Source organism: Coturnix japonica, chromosome 2 (assembly GCF_054131305.1).
Source record: "Coturnix japonica strain WE chromosome 2, WE-NBRP24, whole genome shotgun sequence".
In the NCBI taxonomy this organism is placed as follows: domain Eukaryota; kingdom Metazoa; phylum Chordata; class Aves; order Galliformes; family Phasianidae; genus Coturnix; species Coturnix japonica.
The window spans coordinates 45,860,290-45,883,071 of record NC_140664.1 but is presented as its reverse complement, the minus strand read 5'-3'; the positions used below and the strand labels follow the sequence as shown (position 1 = coordinate 45,883,071).

The window sequence follows — 22,782 nt, the reverse complement described above, 5'->3', positions numbered from 1 at the left end:
TCAGGGATGGGGCACCATAGCCTCACCGGGCAGCTGTGCCAGCACCTCACTGCCCTATGAGTAAACAACTCCTTCCTAACATTTAATCTAAATCTCTCCTTACTTAGCTTAAAGCCATTTTACCTTTTGTCCTATGACTATCTATCTATGTAAAAAGTCAGTCCTCCCCCTGCTAGAATCTTCCCTCAAGTACTGGAAGGCTGCAACAAGTCTCCATGGAGCCTTCTCTTCTCTAAGCAGAACATGCACAACTCCCTCAGCCTGTCTTCATCAGAAATGTGCATGTGCTATAGCCTTTTGGTCTGCTTGTTGCCAACAGATGAGCTAAGCCCACCATTTTTTCCACACGTTAGACCAAATTACGCAATAGCTTTTTGTTTGCTCAGCTTTTAAATTTCTGGTTCTACCTTTGTACAAAGCAGCCTGACTTTAAACCTTGCACAGTAACCTCACTTCAAGCTGGAAGAATCAGAATAATACATCCTGACCACATATACTGTGGTCTCCCTCTGGAGAGGCAATAGGTCAATAAAAAGCAGCAAGTGCAGGACAGCTCATGGGAGCTTCCTAAGAAATGAAAGGACAAGGAAATGTTTTCTGATGGTTTACAAAGGATCAAGGTGCTGACTTCAGAAAGTCCTTCCTTGATGAGAGCAAACTATAGTGCTTCCTGTCAGAAGTGAAAAACTGAGATACCTTACAGATAAACCCCATGATGCCACAAAATACAGCAAAGTATTACCACAGGTTTTCTGCAGTGAATAACAGAAAGACAGTAACACTGTTTGTTTCCAAACCCTTAAGATACCTACCCTTAGTAAATCTTAAACCTTCTCTTTTTCCTTATTTCTTTCCCATTCTTTGTGTCTTCACTTCAGTAGCAATTAAAATATGAAACTCTTTTCTTAAGTTGAAATAATTGCCCTTCAACTGGTCTAACTTAAGACTTATGCTCATGGGCCCCCTTTTGTTCAGAATTTTGCAATCGCCCAGTGATTTCAATTTTGAGTAGTGCCACAGAGCACCTACATATTTTTGACTCCCAGACCTATCTCACCAACTTTTTCTTTATACTGAAATCTCACCTTTCTGAAGTTGAGTGATGAACAAAATACTTTTTGATGTCTTACCAAATCCTCTTCTGACTGAGAAGTGAATTATATTCCAGTCATCATTATCCAACATCAAATTCATGTTGAATTCTTGAATTACTTCCTTCAGTGAAGTTTCTACTTCTCTACCAATATTATGTTAAAAAAAATTCTTTCTGAAAAATTCCTCATTATCACTCAAGACACACAGCTCTAATTTTAGGAATTATTTTACTTCTGGGTCAACAGTTCTGTCATTTACTTGAGCAGAAATCCTCCCTTTCCTTTTCAGTCAGGAGGCACAAGTGCCATGTCATTAACCTAACTGAACACTTGACAAACAACAGTCTCCTTCAGGTCATTTATGGATAGAAAAGTTTAAGCAGAACTACCACACATTAAAATAGAAGCTAAGACATTTCACTAACAGAATTAACCATGGAAAATATCATTCTTTTAACTTACACATAAACCTTTTTCTTGTTTTTCAAGATGAAAATTTTCTTCTGCAGCATAACAGACCCCTATCAAACAGAACCTCCTTCTCTCTTTGAAATATTTAGAAATATTTAGACTTGTTTTTCAATGTTTATTAGTTCCTTCCAAAAGCTGTACTTAGAAAAAGCTGATTGACTGCCCACTTCTGTACAGAACAGGACGACCATTAAAATAATCCTGTCTCAATACTCTAGGAAGTGCTAGCTATGTTTACAAACAAAGGAATACGATAAAAGCAGTCACTGCCAAAACAAGCTATAGATTGTTTTGTTTAAAGCAATCTTAAAAATTCCAGACATATAATCTTCTATTCGAGTAACAAGCAACTCCTTTCTTTAACTAACTAGATTTGTCTCGCACTACAGGCTCAAAGTAGCTCCCCATCACCTGCAAGCCTTTCCACTTGAATTTTATTTATAAGCTTCCCAGTGGCTGACATAATGGTTATGTTTGAAAGGCTTTAAAGCAAGGATAAAGTTAGTCCAGATTGTCCCATTCTCCCATCACTGAAACTTGAGACCAAGTCATTGTATTAGTACACAGCCTATTCTTTCAAGTATCTTTTTGATCTTTACTACACAAAAACTGAGAACTGCCAAATTGTTCTCTTTGTTCTAGAGAAAAATCATCACACCTACAAGACTTAATATTTTTTTTTGAGGCATGCCATCAAATTATTATGCAGGCAGTGTGATATGACTCTTATCTCAGCACCTACCTTCATATTATTTCATAGACTGGGTCAGAAAGAAAAAACGTAATGCCTGTGTGTGACAGATAAACTTGTGCTTAGGTGGCCAAGATGATGCAAAAAGCTCCATGGAAGAATGGAAGAACATAAGCATGATGCTTCCTCAAAACATCCATCACAAGACTCCCATGGTTCTTGCCACCAAGGGAACAGTGAAGATCAGGCAACTTGGGTTTAGAGACTCTGCCCATACTTTCCTTGGCCTACAGAAACTACAGGAGTGAATACAAAAGAAAAAAAATTCTTACTACTCCCTATTACTTGTAGGATAGGAGGACCTAGAAGCTCTAGATTGAACTGTAAGCCCAGTTGTTCTAAGAACAATTTAAGTACAAGCTAAGCAATCTTCTTCACTAGAAACATGCTGTCTAGCCAAGACAGGCTGTAATAGGCAGCTGAACCAATTACAGGTGGGAGAGGGAGGTAAATATTCATAAATAAATGAAAGAAATACTCCTGTTCTTTCAGCTAGCACTCATTTTCAGTTAATTTAACAGTAGAAAGAGATATTTCAGAGCAATATTTTTAAAGACTATGTAAGTGACATTGGTCTAAGGAAGGAAGGAACAAATGTTCTAGATCTAAAGCAGATGAAAAGATGCCAAAAGTAAAGGACTGGCACAAAATGCAGTGTAACAAAATAAGTACACAAATAGGTCTATACTATTGTTATGAAAAGGTGTGCTCCAGGGGTGTTGGTCCTTCCTATAAACATTAAATGGCCAACATCAACTCCAGTCCTCTACCAAAAACTCCAAAATACACCCAAGATGGGCAAGTGGTGGAAAACATTCAGTTTCCCCCAGAAGAATTTCCTCTCTATTTCCTCCTTGCTATCACCCCATGACTATAGACAATGGTACACTTACTCTTATGCCTACAGCAGCATTATCAGTGTTATGAAAAGATAAGCCAGTCTAACACTCTTTTGAATTGAATTTCAAGTTCTCTTCAGATTCCAGACTTTGGAACTGTTTTGGAGAAGACCGAAAACACATACACATTTAAAGATGAAACTAATTACCACCCTGGCTAGTGCATTTATTCTGTACTAGCAGATGAGAATTGAATGCCAGTCAGCACATATTCTGCTAATGAAAGTCTTTGCTTTATTGCCCTGGTAGAACTCCAGCTAATGGAGAAAGTTCTCTCCCCACTTCAACATCAATAGTTTTCCAATTGGTGGCCCTACATCTCCTTCAGAACTATTCTGATTTTCGTCCATTTGGTGCAAGTTATGAGGTGCTGTTGGGCAGGGTACAATTTATAACAGAAGGTGTTTTTGATCAGTACTTTTTTCAGTATTCTCTCTCTATGCCTTGAATATATTAGTTTTGTAAATGCCTTCAAGTAAGATCTATTTTTCTTCTCTTTTTACAGTATTTTTCCCTTTCTTTTTCCTGGTTTCTTTTAGAAATGCTTACGCATAAACTACTTTATCCATAAGGCAGGGATTATGTCTTCTGTTTTGCTGAGCACGGTGGTGTGGAAATCAACGTATCACAATTCTCCCTTCTGTGATATGTTAGCTCTCACTGAATCTGTCTGCTCGAATGCCCTGGTAAAAGGGAAAACAGCACTCAAAAATATAGCTAAAGATTATCTTATTTGAAATTTATGATCATCAATGCAACACATACTGCTGTGTAGAGATCTCCCTTTCCTAAAAAGGGATCTCTGTACTTCCACAGGACAATCCTGCTGATTTGGAATATTGTTTATTTGGTGTTTTTTAAATACAGGAAAAAAACTGTCTTGTTAAAAGATTTATGCACAGAAGGGATGATCAAAATAAGGCTGCACTACATAACAATAATTATGAATTATTAATTTTGTTTGTTATATTCTTTACAGAAATGTAAATATAAGCGACAAAGAAGCGCATGGAAAGAAATGCAAAGCACTGATGAATGCGACACTCATTTAACTGACTACTGAATGAGTCCTGTCTCTCACAGGTGGGTGATTCATGTTGGTGCATGTAAGCAAAAATACTTTAAAAAAAACCACCAAAACAAAAACATCTGTGCTTCTGATTGTCAGGAACAATAACATTCTTTATGAGACATGACTAAAACAAGCAAAGCTCCTCACTCGATACACATCTTTTGGTCTCACCACAACAGTTTTTGTATATGGAATTTTAAATCCAGGCTTTTTTGGATACTGGATTTTTCTGGTGACTGAGGATTTTTTTTTTTTTAAAGACAGCTTATAAGAAAGTGAGCAAACCTTGACAAACTGCTCATTTCCTCCATGAAAACAAAACAAACTAAAACTTAATCGTAACAATTTTTCTTCCATTTCTTCAAAAGAAAGAAAAAGGAAACAAAATTCATCAAAAGCTTCCTCTGGTCACCAAAACCACTTGAAGTCCTTGCTCAAAACCAAAGAAATTACAAGTCCTTGCACCTTAATAGCATTTAGACTCAGAAACTAATAATCAGCATAGCACATACAAACACAGTTTATGATGTTCTTGGGGAAAAAAAAAAAAAAAAAAGAATTTTCTAATGAAAAATGGTAACAGTTCTTTGCATCTTAAATTTCCAAGTGGCCCTACAGAGCATCCCATTGTATCTTACTAGGAAACTAAATGGTTACATATTTATCAGTACTGATATTCTGTGGCCAGAAGAGCAGCCACAAAATGAGATGAGATATGCGCATATCACATACCTTTATATCAACAGTGAGAGAGATTATGGCAAATTCAAATTATCTCTAAGGAAATGAAAGCAATCAGTCCAGACTGATTCTGTCCAGATATATTAAAAAAAATTCTGAGCATATCCATATCACTTTTCAGTCACATATACTCAAACAGCGGATAATTTAACATCATCCTCTTCATAAGCATCTGAATTTCACCTATTACTAAGGTGACCTCTGGGTGACTTGTGTTTTCAAAACCTGACCTACTCCTGAAACTATAGTAAAAGCATTAATAAATACTGGATGAGCTTAGAAGTTTGTCTCAACTATGATACACAAACAGGAAAGGTGTGAATGACTTCAAACTTCAGTCTGAAGACAGCTCTGCCCTCTTCAGAAAAGGGAGAAATTATTCTGGAGCTGACCTACTTAAAGAGAAACTCAACTTCTGGAGCTCAATGGTATGGCAAACACAACTTCTATTCTCCATACAAGAACGGAAGGCATTACAAGCACCACGGGAATCTAATAACCTGGAGCTAAGGGTAGGAAGCAGTGAAGTACTGTCTTCTGACATTTCTGGCACTGAGAACTTTACTACAGGAAGGCAAGCAGAACTGTTGCAAGCAGGAAGTCAGCTTCTGACATTTCTGTTGATTTATCATCACACACTAACTAATTTTTGTAGGAGGATAGCACAAAAATAATATCTTTAAGCAAAATGAGCTATCTAATTATACATGCAGCAACATATGCCTGTTAAAAAGATATATGCAAAGTAAAAATATATTTATGATGAATGCATAAAAAACAGGACAAAAGAGCACAGCCTTTTCTTAAAAAAAAAAACACATTTTTTCGAGACAAGGACATTTGTTGGAGGAACTGGAAAAGAGAATCAGCACAAGAAAGAAAAAATCATTCCACAGAATTCTATATCTGTCTTTGTACCAATACAGAATAGAGCATTTACAGTATTGCCAGTAAGAAAACTGTCCAAACCAAAGCAGCTTTAGATGAACCAAGATCAGGGTTCATCAATAGGAACACAAATAGACCAGGCTTCCTCTGAAGGATCATCACTAATTTACATTTCATTCTTCATCTATTTCCTGTAGGTTTTAACAGCTACAGAAAAAACATCCAACTGTCACACTTGATTAAGAATGCCTTAAATAGTCATTTTTCTCTTCATTCCTTTTCATATCATTTTTAATTAGCAACACAGTTAGTCATAAACAGAAGCTATCTAATTCAATGGAAAATGCAAAATATACCCTGTTTGCTTTAGAAAGGTTTCATGTTTGGTTCCGACCAATGATGATTTGCATTTTTTAGCTCTGTTCCCCCTGTGTTTCTCATGTTAACTCAAAAGATGAAAGCTGAGCTTTCTGTTTACAAAAAAACTTCCCAGTGGTCAGCAATAACAGAAAAATCAGATGAGCAGAAGGACATGAAAGTTCAAAGTGCTGAAAAAAAATGAAGTCTCAAAAACTCACAAAGAATTTGAACGTCTTTCCCAAAGCTCTAAAATCTTTTTCTCTTGCAGTCAAGCTTACATTACTGCAGAAAACAACATTTTCAATACAATGTGTGGAAAAGTAGGTGTTGAAATCCCATCAATAACTAGTTGTGGCTAGCATGGTGTTGAGATACTATGCTAAGCAGACAAATGTAGCTTAGGTATTCATTGAATCAGTTATTTCAAGGAATCTAAGGATCAGTTATTTCAAGGAATCTGAGTGAGTTAGCGGAACATTATTTTGCCCAGAGTATTATGTTCTATTCTGCCTTCTGATAAAAGCTGACCATATTACTCTCCTCCTTACTACATGACCCTACTTAACTACAACACACTCTAATATTATTCTATTCATTAGCACAGATATAATCCACATAATATTGCATTACACTTTTGATAACTCTCCAGTGATACAAACATCAGATTTTTAGTACTTGCAAACAAGTGATTTTACCCCAAACAAGGCCCCACACTTTCTTTCACATTAAAATTCAAATTGCTTAGCATTTTATGAATATAGTCAATAACTACAGATGGGAAACATTGAAATTTGTAGGTTTTTTTTTTTCTTTTTTTTTTTTTTTTTTTTTTTTTTTCCCGGTTACTAATTATCTCTGCGTTTCTCTCTTCCCTTGTCTCTCCTTAATTTTTCATTGTGGTACATGCAAAACAGTTCTGCTTTGAATGTAAAAAAAAATCAGAGACCTCATTTTTTTTGTACTCAAATGAAATAGTACACCACATCACATAGAAGCATGTTATAAGAAGTTAATAATTATTATCGTTGTTTCATATTTTCTGCTTCTCTGTCAATTGTTGATATTGACCTGTTTTGGAATAAGGATAATATTGACCAATACTGCACAGATAGCAGAGATTCCTTAAATTTGTCAAAAGTTTAACCCTGTCAATTCATTCACATAGTTATTTTTATTATTGATCTTTGTTTCCATTCTCCATAATGAGACTAAGGAAAGTGCCCCCTGCTCCAACCTCAAACAGCCTCAAAAATATTCTGATGACACACCACTGAGCAAATAGATTATTTTTCCTGCTAGGATGAATTGAACAGACTCATCTTTAGCAGCTGAAGTTAAACCTCATTTCAGTCTCTTCACTGAAGAGACACTTGATGCTGACACCTGGCATGATGCTCTTCTCTCAGCTATGGACTGGGACACTTACATTTCCTAGTCAGCTAGTTGTCTTTCCTGAGGGATTTAACACAGATCATGCCATGACTATTAACTCTGTGATACCTACCTGTTTAAGGAATAAAAGATAAACTCAAGTCTCTACAGTGTACTCTCTAGCTATTTATGCTACTTAGCCCTTCCTAAATGATAACAGAGGATTACTACTTTCTTGTAGGTCATGGAATTTACTTCTGCTGTTCCTGCCCTGGGTCTGTAACATCCATGACCCTGGCACAGTGCCAAGGTAGCTTATGAATACAGATCTCCTTGGCAAGCCATAAACATCTACAACATGAGACATAACTGTGTGTATATATATACACACAGCATGCCACATATATAGACAGGTATATACATACATATAGTTACAATGCAGTCATTCACCATGTGCTGACCAAGGCAGAGCATAACATGATGTCCCACCAGCACCACAAGATCTCATCTTGCCAACCAATGCCCTGCAACCCCCAAGCAGGAGCTGGGCCCCAGCCAACTCCCCACAGCTATATGGCCTTCTGTGTTGTCATGTGGTACAGAATGTTCCCCCATCCTAGTTTCTGTCCTGTCCCAAAGCAGTGACCAAACATCAGTTTGATATTAACACTGCTTGAGCCAAAATCAGGACAAGATAACAGCTTTACCCTTAGCATAACTATTTTGCTTCAGCTCCCTTTCAACTACTCTAAGGAAGCTGTACTTACACTTAAAATCTGAGGTGTTTTGGATGTACTGTTAAAAACAGAAAACCTGACATTAGTCTCAGTAATGTACTAGGCAAGAAAAAAAAAAAAAGAAGAACCAGTAGCTCCCATAGCAGTCCTGTATCCTCTTAACATTTTCTTGTAACTATACTGTTTTATAGATGAAACTGTCATTGCAAAGATGACAAATCTAACAAATAAAAGAACAAAAAAGGGCAATAAATCACAAGTGACACTCCAGCCCCCTGGAATGCACTCAGCCACTGCAGCAGAATGCAGGAAGATTTCTACTCACTTTACATTCTGCCCAGAGTGGGAGATCTCTGCATAACTGGTAAAAGAAATGCTGGGGCTACAATATAACAACAAGCTTGGAGTTTCACTTGTGAGAGTCAGATCATTCTCACTTAGCCTTCCCCACTATGTCACAACAGCACCATACTTCACACCAAAATGCTTTGGCTTTTCACCATACAGGTGTTTGCCCTCCCTTTGAAAACAACACACAGCTGCCACTGATGCCACCTACATTCAGAGTCCTTCTTAAGTTCCCACTTCTGTTTTTGTGCTAATACAATGCTTTTAGTAATGCTGAGAGTAATAAATCTGGAGTAAGTCCTTCAACATTAAAAAAAACCCAATGATATTTGAGTTGAAGTTTTTCACTTTTATACCGGAATGGCTGGTAAAAGAATCTGACCTAGACGGTGATAGATGTTATGTATTAAACTCACATCTGAAGAAATCTGTACATTTCATTATGTAGTTGAGTTCATAACTGAAGAGAAACCCACTGGAACTATTTTTATGATTCTTCTTTAGCATGGTTTAAGCATGTTGCTTAAGGTATGCAGAGTAAACTTCACCTGAGCTTTAATAGAGTCACTATCATTAAAAAAATGCTTTTCATCCTTAAGTATCAGTCATTTTACAAAATTTCTGACATATCGTATCTGATCTGTACCAAGAATTTTATCTATGAAGACCGTACAATACAGAACTCCCACTTCCAGCTGCATGTGTAATTAACAATGGGTAGTAAAAAGGGCGTTCTATGGAAATCAGTCCTAATAACATCTAGCAAAGTGGTGTCTGCTCCACTAAATCACAAATGGAAATACTTTAATTTAAATATAAGTAGCTCAGACATATTTCAACAATTAAGAAAATGCCTGAAAGAATGAACATCCTAATCACCATTCCAAGCATGGTGTTTTATCAGAATGCAGACAGAATAAAATAGATGAGGGCCAAGTGAATACCAAATATGGCCAATCTAAGCCTATTACATGAAACGTCTCTTAAAAAACAGTGAAGCAAAATTCAGATACTTTCAGGCTTTCTTGGACACACAGATTTGTTATTCAACTTTAAGTTCAAGATCACGGTCACTTTCAAGTGATAACTTCCTGAAAAATCCTATAAATGCTTTCAAATTGTACTGTAAAACTGTATTAACTGTATTTGATTGTGCAAACATGGAGACTGTACCACAAGAACCATTATGCTTCATGTACATACAGCCTTTTCTCTTGGCCGAGAAATGATAAAAACTTCCCCTTGCCAGAAACTCCAAAGGAGTACTGAAGCAAGGAGTGGCTGTAGAGATATTTATGGCAAACAGCAGGTAATCCCACTGTTGGAAGACATTTCTATATGGAAATGAGGGAGAGAGGAAAGACAGAGGAACTAATATGTTTATAAACTTATTTACCAGTAAGCGCCAGAATGAGTTGATGGAGACTGCACATGTGAGTTGGCTTGAAAGCTAAACTGTATCATTGCATCTTTCTGAAGAGGAAGAACTTCCAAAAATGTAACAACGCTCAAGAACACAGACAAGATTTTAAACTTCTGTTATGCAAGAAGCACCAACTTCCTCCCCAGAAAGAAAAAAGAAAATCCCAACCCTGTCCTCCTGACTACAAGCTATCTATCTCCCCAAATCCTAAAAGACAAACGTAATTTCTTGATTGCAAGTGAGAATACTTTGGTGTTCAGCAGATAAGTAAGGAAAAGGCATTAAGCAGAAAATGCTCTGCAACGTTATTTAACAGCTATATCTGTTAGCCTTGTGATAACTATGGCTGGCAATAGCCCTATGACTTCCACATAAAGAAGCCCTTTTACACGTAGATCCTTTCCACTGCCTGAGAGTCTGTAGGAGAGAACTGGAAGGAAAATAAGCTCAATTCCCTGTTTACTCATGCCTGCCCCAGCTCCTGTGCACCTCCTTTAAGAAAATCTTTGGGTTCATCACAGTGCTGCAGGTACCATTACTGCCTTACTACCCTAAGGACTCCTACACAGGCTGTCTCTAGGAAAGCATTAATTCCTCTTACTGCCACAGGAACAACCATGTGGGCAGGGAAAAAGGGTTTACACACCCTATTGTGGCAACTGAGAAGGCAGATGAAGGTTCTTCCATTTTCACATCACAGTCTTTATAGCATGAGAGCTTGTTTAAAAAAAAAAAAAAAAAAAAGAAACAAAAAAACAACCAAAACAAAACAACAACAAAAAACCAACCAAACAAAAAAACAAACGGGAATTACTTCAGAGACTTTTACATACATTTCAAAGACAGCCACGAATGCTGTTTGAAGACATCAATGGATACTTTGTCCATATATAACTAATTTCTGGTTGTAATACTAGAATGTGATGTAAAGTACAGCAGTAGTAGCAGGGTAGCACAATCCTAGGCTGCAGCAAATGAGAACAAGCCCAACTGCCGCAGCCATGGACTCAAAAACAAAAGAAGAAAAACTGCTTACCTTTAGAATACCTCAGGTAAGCAGGAATCTCCAGCAACAAATACCCTCATCAACCTTTAAATGAGGCCTGGGAAGGGGTGGATCCTGGTTCCACCCCTTCCAGTCACTCAGGTTCATGCAGTGAGCTCTCCTGGGTTGGCCCTGCCTTCCCATCAGGTCCTCAATCACTGGTTCAGGCCATGACTTAGTATTTCCACTACACTGGCACAGCATTTATTTATGTTAGAAAAAAAAAAAATTAAAAGTTACAGATCTGATAGACAATATGAATGCCCAAGCTATGTGCCACCAGCAACAAAGAACCAACATTTGCTATACGTTAGCCATGATACATATTTGTTAGCTATATCTCTGTTCTCCCATTGTTAACAACAGTAGATATTTTCCCATGCAGAACAGATTGGTCCTCTGGAGGTCCCTGTAGTTACTGAGTTCTGTGTTAAAACAAATTTAAAAAAAAAGGAAAAAGAAAGAAATGAAAACATTTATTTCTCCAACTGGAAATATATATATACTTATTTAAATCCTGAGATGAAGAAATAAAAATTGCTGAAGTTCAAGAGATGCTGTTTGTCTATTCTAAGCTGTATTTGTACTTGCAGGTAAAACACTGAGCTACATAAATGCATGTGGACAGAGCTTCTGACAGACCACTAACGAGAACAAGCTAGTACTTCCTAGCATAATACATCCATTATTCTGGTTAGCACTAATGTGATTACATAATATGAATTTACATGCAACAATTTTGTCCTGATTGACACAGTAACTTGGGCATTATGTATTTTAGCCTTGCTTTATATAACACGTACTACAGCATTAAAATCTATTGTAGGCATGCCACTAATCCTCTTTTCTTTGGCTGAATCATTTACCTGTCTCTTGTTGACCATAGGAGAATCCAGATGCTACGGATCTGAACTCCCAGTGACCCTAAGGCACCCCAAAAGCAATATTTATACACTACCCAAGTATGCCAGTGTTCCTGAAAAAGGCAATGATTTCATCACCTGCTAAATACTGACAGACTAGACCTAACTTCCCCTCTTGCATTTTCCAAACTCACCTTAGATTTTAGTTATTTGTTTAGTGCATTTTCCTTCTGTTCAAAAATAAAAGGTTTTGCACATTTATTTCCCACCAAAATGAATAGTTTCCTCGAGTTTGTAAAGATTTCAGTACATCCTGAATTGGCCTTCAAGCCACACTCAGCCCAGTAATTGTCTCACTTCTGCACTGAGCCTTTGTGACAATTAGATCTAGAAACTTCACAGTTCTGTTCATTTTCACATCTCACACCCTAGGTTATTTTAAGACTTGAACTCATGACATAACGAGGGAATCGGTTTTACTTCTTTTTAAATTTTATGCATTTTGAAACGTTGCCAGAAAATCTGACCTTCCCAACACACCGCGGGAAAAAAATAAAACGACAAACATTAATGCAAGGTCTTTGTTCTAATTTATACATGCAATTTGTGAACCTTAAATCAATGATTTAGATAAACTAGTGTCTTGGTCTAATAACAATAAATAAATAAATAAATAAATAAATAAATAAATAAAAAGCAAGGACACAGGTAGATATCTGTATTTAAACTACTATTGAATTTACAAATGGAGTGAGGCTAGATCTCTTCACATCAGGCTTGAAAGAACATTCCACAGATCACACACATAATGGAAACATGCAGTGGAGTTGTACATACGGCCATGCGTGCGTGCGTTTTGGTGCCAAGAACACAATTTAATTTAATGGAGCTGAAGAAAAACTTATAAACAAAAAGGAAGTTTTAACACAGAAAACTATTTACGAGAAGAGGATGAAGAAATCATTAGGGAAAAGGAGCCAAAGAAAAGGAGACAAGAATGGGCATGATGACTTGTCTATACTTGAACTTCTGACCTGTTAGTTGGTCGTCGCCTGCAGCAGGGGCGATGCGAATGTATGGTGTTGTAAGCTGAGTCACGATTATCGCAGCTAAGGCAAAGGAAGATTTCCAGGTCAGCATGCATGAGGGAAAAAAAAGCCAGACTGAAGCTAGGCCAGCAAGAAGAATCTTGGTCAATAGTTTATTGTCTGAACTTCTTATAAACAAAAAAGAAAAGGAAAAAAAAAAAAAACCAAACCAAACCAAACAAACCCGCAAACAACAGCACAAGTTTCCTTTCATCTTCAGTTGTTAGTTTGGTTATTGTGGATTAATGAGCTTTTGTAAATGACTTTCCAGAAGAGGACTCAAAGCACATTATTTACATAAAATGCGTTTGAGGAAACTGAAGACTATTAGGCTCTGCTGGTCACAGCACTGGGCTTTCTTAGTGAAAGGCTACTGCCTATTCAGATTACTCTGCTCTTAGCTTCCCTGTGTAATTTGTACTCATTTAACATTTTATTATCTCATTTTATTATATCATATTTTTCTTATTATTTCTTGTTAGGACAATTTTCACGTAAATGCTCTTGAGCTACCTTAGATTCATTTTTATTGTACCTACTTAGGTTTCTGCTCTGGAAATGGACACACTACCCATACACTTAACTTTCAATGTTCAAAGAAGGACCACTGACACTTATCACCTTTGAGTTAGGTATGTTTTTAGCTCACTTAGGTCCGAGCTTTACCTGAGCTCATGTTCTGCCACTACAACAAGAAAAAGCTGAAAAGCTCAGATTCCCTATGTGCTCCAAGTACCCTGATTTCTTTGTCTGAGCTGTAACAGTCCTTGACTGTTACAGATAAATATTAGCATGGCTTGCAGTAATAAGAACTTGTACTTCTTTATTTGCCATTATGATTGCCTCTAAATGGTTAAGCACACTACGATACCTACATATTAAGGAATATAAAAAAAAAATTAAAAGGTCAGATCCAACATGATGCAGCTGGAGAATGATGCAAAGCAAAAATATTGGAAAATTAAGGAGAAAATTATATGAAAGATCACTAATTTACATAGAACAGCCTGGGTGCTATTAGAAATGTGGCAACGAGTGAGGAAAATAGATCATCTACCATCTGCAGACAATTAAACTCAAAACTGCTGCTGCATAATATTTTGAAATATCCCTCTGCAACACTGAAACACAGTGTTGATAGTAGCTGCTATAGTACTGGAGTACTGTTGCTATTGGATTTAAAATATTATAATATTCTTTTCTCTCTCATAATTAATGAAAGCCTTCCAATGCCACAAAATTTGAACAATAATGTCTCCCTCTTGAGAACTGGAATCCTAGGAGATAGCCAAGATGTCTCTATCCAGACAGAGTTGTAAGTCATATCAGGAAATATAGTCTTAATATAAATCACAAAACACCATAAAGTTGATAGCAATAAAGTTGGAAGGGTTCTGGACTGCTTTCAAGTTCGTCTGCTGAGATTTCACAACCATTTAGCTTGAAGAAAGACTACATATATGAAAGCCATATTTCAAACAAAATACGACAACCTTTATTACCACTGGTATGAAAGTTTCTTCCCAGTTTTTGTTTGTTTGTTTGTTTAATTATCTTGTTGAAAGTAATGGGAGTGGAAACCCTGCAGTCTCCACATTTGTATATACACCACATACAGAGTTCCTAGAAGGCTTTCTCTACAGACAACAGAAGAAGAGAACAGAAGATTCTACATCACAAGAGAACACTGTCTGATCTTTCTCCAAGCCAAGTCAGTGGCAAAGGTTCTCTCTGACTTCAGCAGAAGGTGGAGGAGAACAAAATCCAATATTCTGATCCTAAATTACAATTGCTGGAATTGAGATTTTTATATGATCTCAAAAAAAGGTGGTGTTTGTGGGTGAAATGCAGACATGTGGGCTGCGAATGGGACAGGACAGTTCTCTGTTTTGTCTCAGTGCATGTGTGGTGACTTCTGACCTACAGAAAGTAAGAAGTCTGCTTTTCTCCTTAGCTCTACTGGATCTAAACAGGAAAAACTATTTGTACAGACATGTATAATTAATCTCATATCACAGTAGGTCACAGTCTACATTTTAGTTTTCAAAAAATAATGTAGTTTGAATATATAATAGAGATTCTAGATTTGTAAGCACGGTGATTAGTGCTTTTCAGCAGGCCCTCTGGAAAATTTTGCACCAGGGACTATAAATGCCTTTGAGAGCACTTCTGACTTCCAAATTCTCACAATAACCCCTTGTATTACTTCACAGGCTGCACAAAGGTATTATGAACAATTCTGAAACGAGCTTTCGAAGCAAAAAATTACAGAGATTTGTTTAAAATAAAAGCTGCAGTTCTCATCTCTCTATTGTCAGATGTGCTACCTTGTTGCTATGGAAGCTATTCCCATCCATGAAGTCACCCTCACTTCTCAAATGAGAGAGTAAGGTTTTCCAGTCAGTCAAGTAATTGTAATATTTGAGCATCCATTAGATATTAGGATTACAAATCTTCAAATAATCTAAAACCCATCCCCCTAATCACCTATTATGATTTGCGAGGCAATGTAATCTGCTCCAGGCAACACCAAAACTCCCAGAAAACAGTATAGGATTTCATTTTAACCTTATATTAATATCTTTTATATTTTATTAGGCTTTGGTGAAGATATCTGAAAGTTTGCTATGGTATAGTAATCAGTCAGTAAACTGGAAATAAAACTTCTTCCTTTGTTTCTTGGGGGGAAAAAAAAAGGAAGAGTTTGAAGAGATATGAAAAGTGTATTTCTCATATAAGGAAAGAGGCAACCATGTGCTAACATTTCATTTATTTTTCAGTAATGAGATTCTAATCTATCATGTTTAGATATATTGGAGGTGGTGGAACAACAAAGTCTGTGTGGAAATGGAATCAAGGTGAAGCCAGCTATGTTGAGAATAGCCACTATGAGATACAACAAAGAATTTTTTGTGTCACACTCTTACCAGGTGCCCAAACTGCAAGGAAGTATTAACTGCTTCTCTTTAGCAGTAGTTCCTTTCCTTTTATTTTCCTCTACTGCAACCTCCACATAATCATATTATCACAGCATCTCTTTTTCATGCCTTGAAGCTGGCGCTAGCTAGAGGTACACAGAAGATGAGACTACAATGATAATCACAAACAAGCCCTCGTCTTCAAAGTTAGATATATGAGCAATATGTTTACACTTCCTCTTTGGGAATCACACTCATAGCTAGCACTGCCTCGACCATACCATCTTGCTCACAAATGGCAGTAAGATGTGCTGACATTCCAATAAATAGAGCTGTTCTATGCCATGAAAATGAAGAACACAATTTCTCCACTCTTCTTTTGCAAAGCAATAAAGATAATTGCTTATGAGGAAGGGGTGATTTTTCACTAATACATATGCAGCTACTTTGCACTCAGCAATTGGCAATTTTACAAGTCTATTATATATAAAAATGTCCGGAACATTGAGAGATCATATAAAAACCCCCAGAATATATTTAAGAAAACATGTTGAAGTAAACAACTAGAAATTAGTAGCATGTTTATTATTAAGAACAAACAAACAAACAAACTTCCTAATTCTCAGCTAGAGACACAAATGAATTATTTAAAATTCTGTGATAGATGTAATGATGTCTTTTAGCAACATAAAACACTTCTGGAAGACCAAGTGAAGGAAAGGTCAACAGTCCGAATTACAGAATACATCACATAATATGAACATACCTTTTGTGGCTACCCTGACACAGTCAATTTTGGTTTCCTGTGTAAAATAAAGAGGGAAAAGGTCACATCTGGTGTTTCTAAGCAGAGAATGCCATCCATGCTTCTACTCTTTAAAAGTAATGATACAATGAGAGAAAAGTGTTTATTTAGTGTTCTTTGTTACATATTTAACTCGTTATGAAGTAACTCCAATAGTATGGACAAAAACTGCTTTGCTATGTTACTCAAGCAGTTCAGTTAGTAAAGAAGACAGACGCATGATTCACAAAAGCACAGGCAAGTGTTCAGCTTTTTCACTTTGGTTACTTAATGACCTTAGGAGATTTTTTTCTTACAGGTAAGTATAATTCTAAGCATCATGCTAGACAATTTTAGAAAGAAAAAATAATCGATGGTGTTTCACATTTCTGCACTATCAGTGCAATGTGAAAGAGGGACCATTATGGTTTCTGGCAGAAAACATTTCCAGGCTGTCAGCACAGACAGCCAAAGCTTATCAAGAATTGAAGGGCTCTGGGTTGGTCTGTCCAGGAAATGAAAAACAATTCCAGGAAGAATTAGCCTGATGAAACATGATCTCTGAAGGCCTCTTTACACACTTTCATTCCAGCTCCATCTAGTTATTTTTCTTTTACTGATTGCAGAAAGGAAAAGAATAAAGATTATTTCTAATTCAGCCAGGGCAACCAAATGAGAAAGTGTGAGTTGAACACGTTATAAACTAAGGTAATGGGATTGGACAAGCCAAGACAGATGTGCTAAAAGCCACAATCAAGTTTGGCTTAAATTTAACAAAAGGAATCACAGTACTCCTTTTATCTTTGAAGCGGGAAAACAAAAACAAAAACAAAAAAGATGAAAAGCCAATAAATTAGGCTCATTGGACAGCTTTTAGATAATGACAAAATGGCAATGCACTACTTTGTTTACTCACTATTGACAAAGTGCACTGTTTTCTCTTCCTCTTTCTGCAACCTTTAATCATTAAGCTATACCAGGTCAGGAAAACTGTTATTTTTAAATTTCAGTGCATTAAATTTCACAGTTACTCCATTTCCTCATTAGCAATTACACTGGGCATCTTGGTAGTTGGTGCCAAGTATCTATTTACACACACTGTATAAAACCACACCGGTCATAAGACTTACCCCATTGGCTCTGCTAGCAGCTTGAAAATAGATGCTGTAGCTCTTATGAGGAAGAAGAGGAGTGTTCCAGAAGCCACTGTAGGTTTTGTTATCACCAATAGTAAAAGGCTGAGCAGCTTGTAAACCATTGGCAGGAAACTCTGCAGCGAAGTAGTACCGGGAATTCAAAAGTGAGGCATTCTGGAAATGAATGGGCACTGGGTAGCACTTCAGGATCTCAGTTGTCTTTTTGGTCCTCCGAGGGCGTTCCTCTTCAACAACTATTTGGTAGACACTAGGAGTGTAGAAAGGAAAAAAGAAGAAAATGCATATGGGTCACTGTAACACTTGGGCAGTCAATTCTTTCTGAGACCTTAATGTCACATTCCAGTATTTATGGAAAAAAACAAACAAACAACACACTACCACCACCAGCCTGTAAAAAGTAAACAAAATGGGAAGGAAGTGTCATTTTGGTATTCAGGTGTACAAATTTATTGTATAGATTCATGCTTTCAGATAAATTAATATTGTTTTAGAAAAATACAATTAACCACATACATCACTGCTTTGCATTCAGAAAATTCATGGAACACTTTCTTGCTTGAACTCTTGTACAGAAAAAGCTTCCTTGATTAGTACTAAAACATAGAATTAAGTATTATTTTGTTCAAAGAAGTAAGTGTAAAGCTATAGATACTATCTTCTACCCTGTTTATCTTGCCTAAGTGAAATTAAATGAGTAGTTAGATAAAAATGAAGAAATAAATTACAAAGAGACAGGGAACAGTATCTGCTTAACTGTTGACATCGTAACTATTTATAAAAGCATACATTAAGTAAATTACAGTCTTTTAAAATTTTGGTGGTATATCAACTGTTACTGAGCAAGGATGAACTACTTTTTGATGGATGTTATTTTCACTCAGCAAAGCACTTTTAATACATCTTAGGGATAATCTTGTTCTTAAGCATTTCTGCATTCTGCAGAGCAATTCAGGCTGTAGTTGCATGTTTTGCTGTACTGGACCTACAGGGAGTAGCCCATTCCTCTCCACTGTAAAGGTGCAGTGGACATTCAAGCAGGAACAAAGAAACTCTGATTTCTGCTGTGTATGCAAACAGCGAAATCATTATACCCTCACAGTTGCTGTAAAAGTCTGAGTCAGTGCTTTCAGATTTGTGAAGTGGGGCGTCCATGTCTCTAAAGAGGACTTGCTTGCAACTTTATTGCTTCAGTGGGGACCAGTGATTCTTAATCATTATTTGTCTTCTGAAATCTTCAATCCAAGTAAGCAAGTCAGTATGGGTAACAGACGTTAAAGAGACAGTGTGTCTACTTTTCTTCATGCCATCTACATCTAATAACAATCTACAGTATTTCAAGTTGGTAATTCATAACCAACAGCGATCTCTGCATAGGATATATTCCTTTAAGAGGCAATAGTCACACAGTCTTCTGACATGTCCCCACTCCGCCATCTGTAGGTAGGCCCTTGTGTTTAATAAAGCCTGCTGAAAGCACAGGGACAGTTAGGCTGGGCTTCTGTTGTCAGTTCAGACTACAGAGGTCTTCTCTTGTCTTCCTGAATTAGATCGTTACTGTTAAGACAATTAGGTGTCTTTTTGATGATGGCTAAACAACAAATCCCATTAAAGTCAGCAGGGTGCAAGTCAGGACAGGCAGCAGATTTTAAAGAATTTCAGGTCAACTGAATTGCTTTCTGGGCTCTTACTGACTACAGTAACACATCTAAAAATCTGCAACAGCACACCTAATTTTGGATTTTTCAATCCAAAAAAGAAGCCTATACAGAAATCTATCTGTGTTTAAGTTAAATCAGGTACAGCCACAGAGACAAACAAGTACCTTGAGGGTCCACTTGAAGACCACTGTCAGTACATAACCTGGAAAATGAAGTCTACATTTTTAGTGGAAATATTTTCATTAGTTGATTAATTCTATGCTAAGCAGTAAGTGAAGGTCAATACATAGCAGCCTGTCTGCGGTCCAAATCAACAGCTGACAATTTTAGAACAAAAAGTAGCTCTGAAGAGTTATTCCAGGTTTCTTTGAAGAGTTAACTCCCCTGGCTTCAAAATTACAGTGAAACTACAGAAAATACTGTTTGAGAATTGAAAAGGAGTATTGGGGGAAAAAAAAAAGTAGAGAATGATTTAAACATGTGCTCTTGCAAGGTATAAAACTAGACACGCCTACCAAATACCACAGCAAAAATAAGAATCCCTCGTTCTCACTAAAACACGGATAGTAAATCAAGTTTTGGATTTGCTGTCAGCCCTCAGGAGAGCTGTCACGTATTTTTCTTGCATCAGGACTGAATATAAGAAGGATCTCGGACCAGGCTAGGTAATAAGAATTATTTCACTATCAGTTGAAATGAGCATTCTTTTCATTTTTCTCTCAGAGATTATAGCTAAAGATTGTAGACCTTTTAGAAACAAATCTGTCATTAAAACACTGCTTTTCCTCTTGCAAATTCATATTGGTTATACTGCATGCACTACTCCAGTGTATATTACATTTTAAATGCATGCCGTCTATTCATCTTCAGAAACATTAAAGAAAGAGATAAGTTGACTGGAGCAATTTCAAACTCAGGATGTCTTTTCATCCTTACTCCACAAGACAAATTAGATTTGCAAGCATCTAGACCTCAAATCTATTTGCTCTTTAATAATTTAAGTACTAAAAGGTCAAGCAGCTCTTTTCTGTTCCCCTTTATCAAAGTCCAAGTGCTAATGAAAAACAACTAAATCCTATCTGCTGCCCATTTCCCACACTGTTGTTGCTCCAATGTAAATTAACACATTATAAGTACCTGGGTCAATGGAAACCTAACAGAACTTCATTAATGATATGTTTCACATTTGTATAAACAAGATCATCTTGCTAACAAATGTTATAATATTAAATCAACTACAATTATTATCAAAATGTTTCCCTGATTCTTATAGTTGAAATTGCTTTCTTTAATGTGTAGCTGTTTAATTGTTTATGCTGAAAAGGGTTCAAACCTAAGAAACTGTGCTAGAACTGCATCAGAACTCTACTATTCCTCAGAGGTATTAGTCATATTTTCTGCTTATTTGAAGTTGCATTATTCCTTTTCCACACCTCTATATGTCAGAGGATAAAGACTTCACATCTGTAATAAAAAAAAATATATATATATATATAAATTCTACACTGCAGAGGAAGGTGTTGAAAGTATATCAGCTATTGGTAGGAATTATACTGAACTTTCTGGAGGAAAGAAATGTAATTTGGGTTTCATTTACATTATGCAATTCTACTGCAGAATTCCAATGTCTTGGAAATTGAACACAAAATCTACTTTTATACTGACTGAAATTTAGAGCTACATCAATAATGAAACACATGGCAATTACTGTAAACTTAGGATTCAAACATTTCAAATGTTGGGGTAAAAAGTGTAGACAAACTAAAAAAGGGTGCAATTTTTGAACTGTTTTTTATTTTAACAATTCCAAAATGGTTCCGAATTTAAATGATTATACAGAGATGCAGTTCTAAACATAATGAGGCCCATAATTTGGTTATCAATTAGAATCATAGAATCATAGAATCACCAAGGTTGGAAAAGACCTAAAAGATCACCCAGTCCAACTGTTCACCTATTGCCAATAGCTCCCATTAAACCATGTCCCTTAACACAACATCCAGTCGTTCCTTGAATATCCCCAGGGTTGGTGACTCCACCACCTCCCTGGGCAGACTTACCAGGCTTCCCAGATATTTAGTGAAACTGAGTTGCTCAAATTAAAATGATCTTTCAGTGACTCCTAAATATAGATATATTTTTTTAATTTTTAATTTTTTTTTCAGAAAAAGCTGAAAAAAGAAAAAAGCATGAAAGAAGAAAGACAACATTCTAACAAATTAATCAAAGATACTGAAAGAATTTAGATATTAGAAAAATGAACCATGGTGTCAGTCACACACTGAATCTTGACATTACTCCACATTACCAGAAGACAGTAGATCACAAATTATTTAATCAAAGTCTCATTCAGAGAGATAAAGTAATTTTCCAGAGAGGTCTACTGAGTAAAAGAGTGGATTTCCAGGTTCCTAAAAACAGAATTCCTGAAAATGAACAATCTAGGTATTTTTCAGTTGAAGTCTAAGAATCTGTGAAGTTTATGTATCTGCAGCTCCACCAAAAGCAATCTCAAATTGAAACAAAAGGAAAACAAGATTGGTTACGTTATCACTGAACATCTGCCCAATTTCTTCTCTCTTTAACAGTCTTGATGTTTAACTTAACTGCAAGCAATTTGTTGACACCAACAGGAATTTAAGAAAAAAAAAAAAAACTACAGAAGAATATTTACAGAAGAAAATACAGAAAAACCGTACAAAAAGCATCCCACGTTTGACATCATGGGCCAATGTAGTGAAATAGGAGGCATTACTTTTGGAGCAGCCCTTGTAGTTTGTATTATCACCCCAAGTCAGAAGGTTTTAGGCAAACAAAAGTTCCACAGTCTGGAAGGTTTCTACATCTGAAGGACAGTTGATACTTCCAGTTGTTGAAAATTAAATGGAAAGAAACCATTTCATTCTGATGATGACAGACATTATTTTCTGACTTTGTGAGCCAAGAGTTAAGTCTGGTTAGCTTCTCCAAGGCAGTGTCTCTCTTCATTTTCATGAAGCACTACTACTAGCAACTGAAGTTTCCAGCCCATGGGAAAAGTCTCATATTCAAATTGCAGAGAGACACAAAACTTTCTCCACCATACTTGGAGTGAACACAAGAGGGGCTAATATT

At 36.5% G+C, this 22,782-nt stretch overlaps 1 protein-coding gene across 7 annotated transcripts in view; it reads right to left on the bottom strand.

The window, feature by feature from the left end:
* PTPRM (protein tyrosine phosphatase receptor type M) overlaps positions 1 to 22,782 on the bottom strand; it is a 432,075-nt gene that overhangs the window by 153,141 nt on the left and 256,152 nt on the right. For 4 of the 7 annotated variants that reach the window (XM_015855338.3, XM_015855340.3, XM_015855342.3 and 1 more), the window contains exons 12-14: positions 17,984 to 18,257; positions 16,836 to 16,872; positions 13,098 to 13,172 (exon numbers count right to left, since the gene is read on the bottom strand). In XM_015855338.3, the coding sequence (XP_015710824.2) occupies positions 13,098 to 13,172; positions 16,836 to 16,872; positions 17,984 to 18,257 (386 nt within the window). The remainder of the gene's footprint in view (positions 1 to 13,097; positions 13,173 to 16,835; positions 16,873 to 17,983; positions 18,258 to 22,782) is intronic. The other 3 variants (XM_085539700.1, XM_085539701.1, XM_015855345.3) reach the window with 1 other exon arrangement.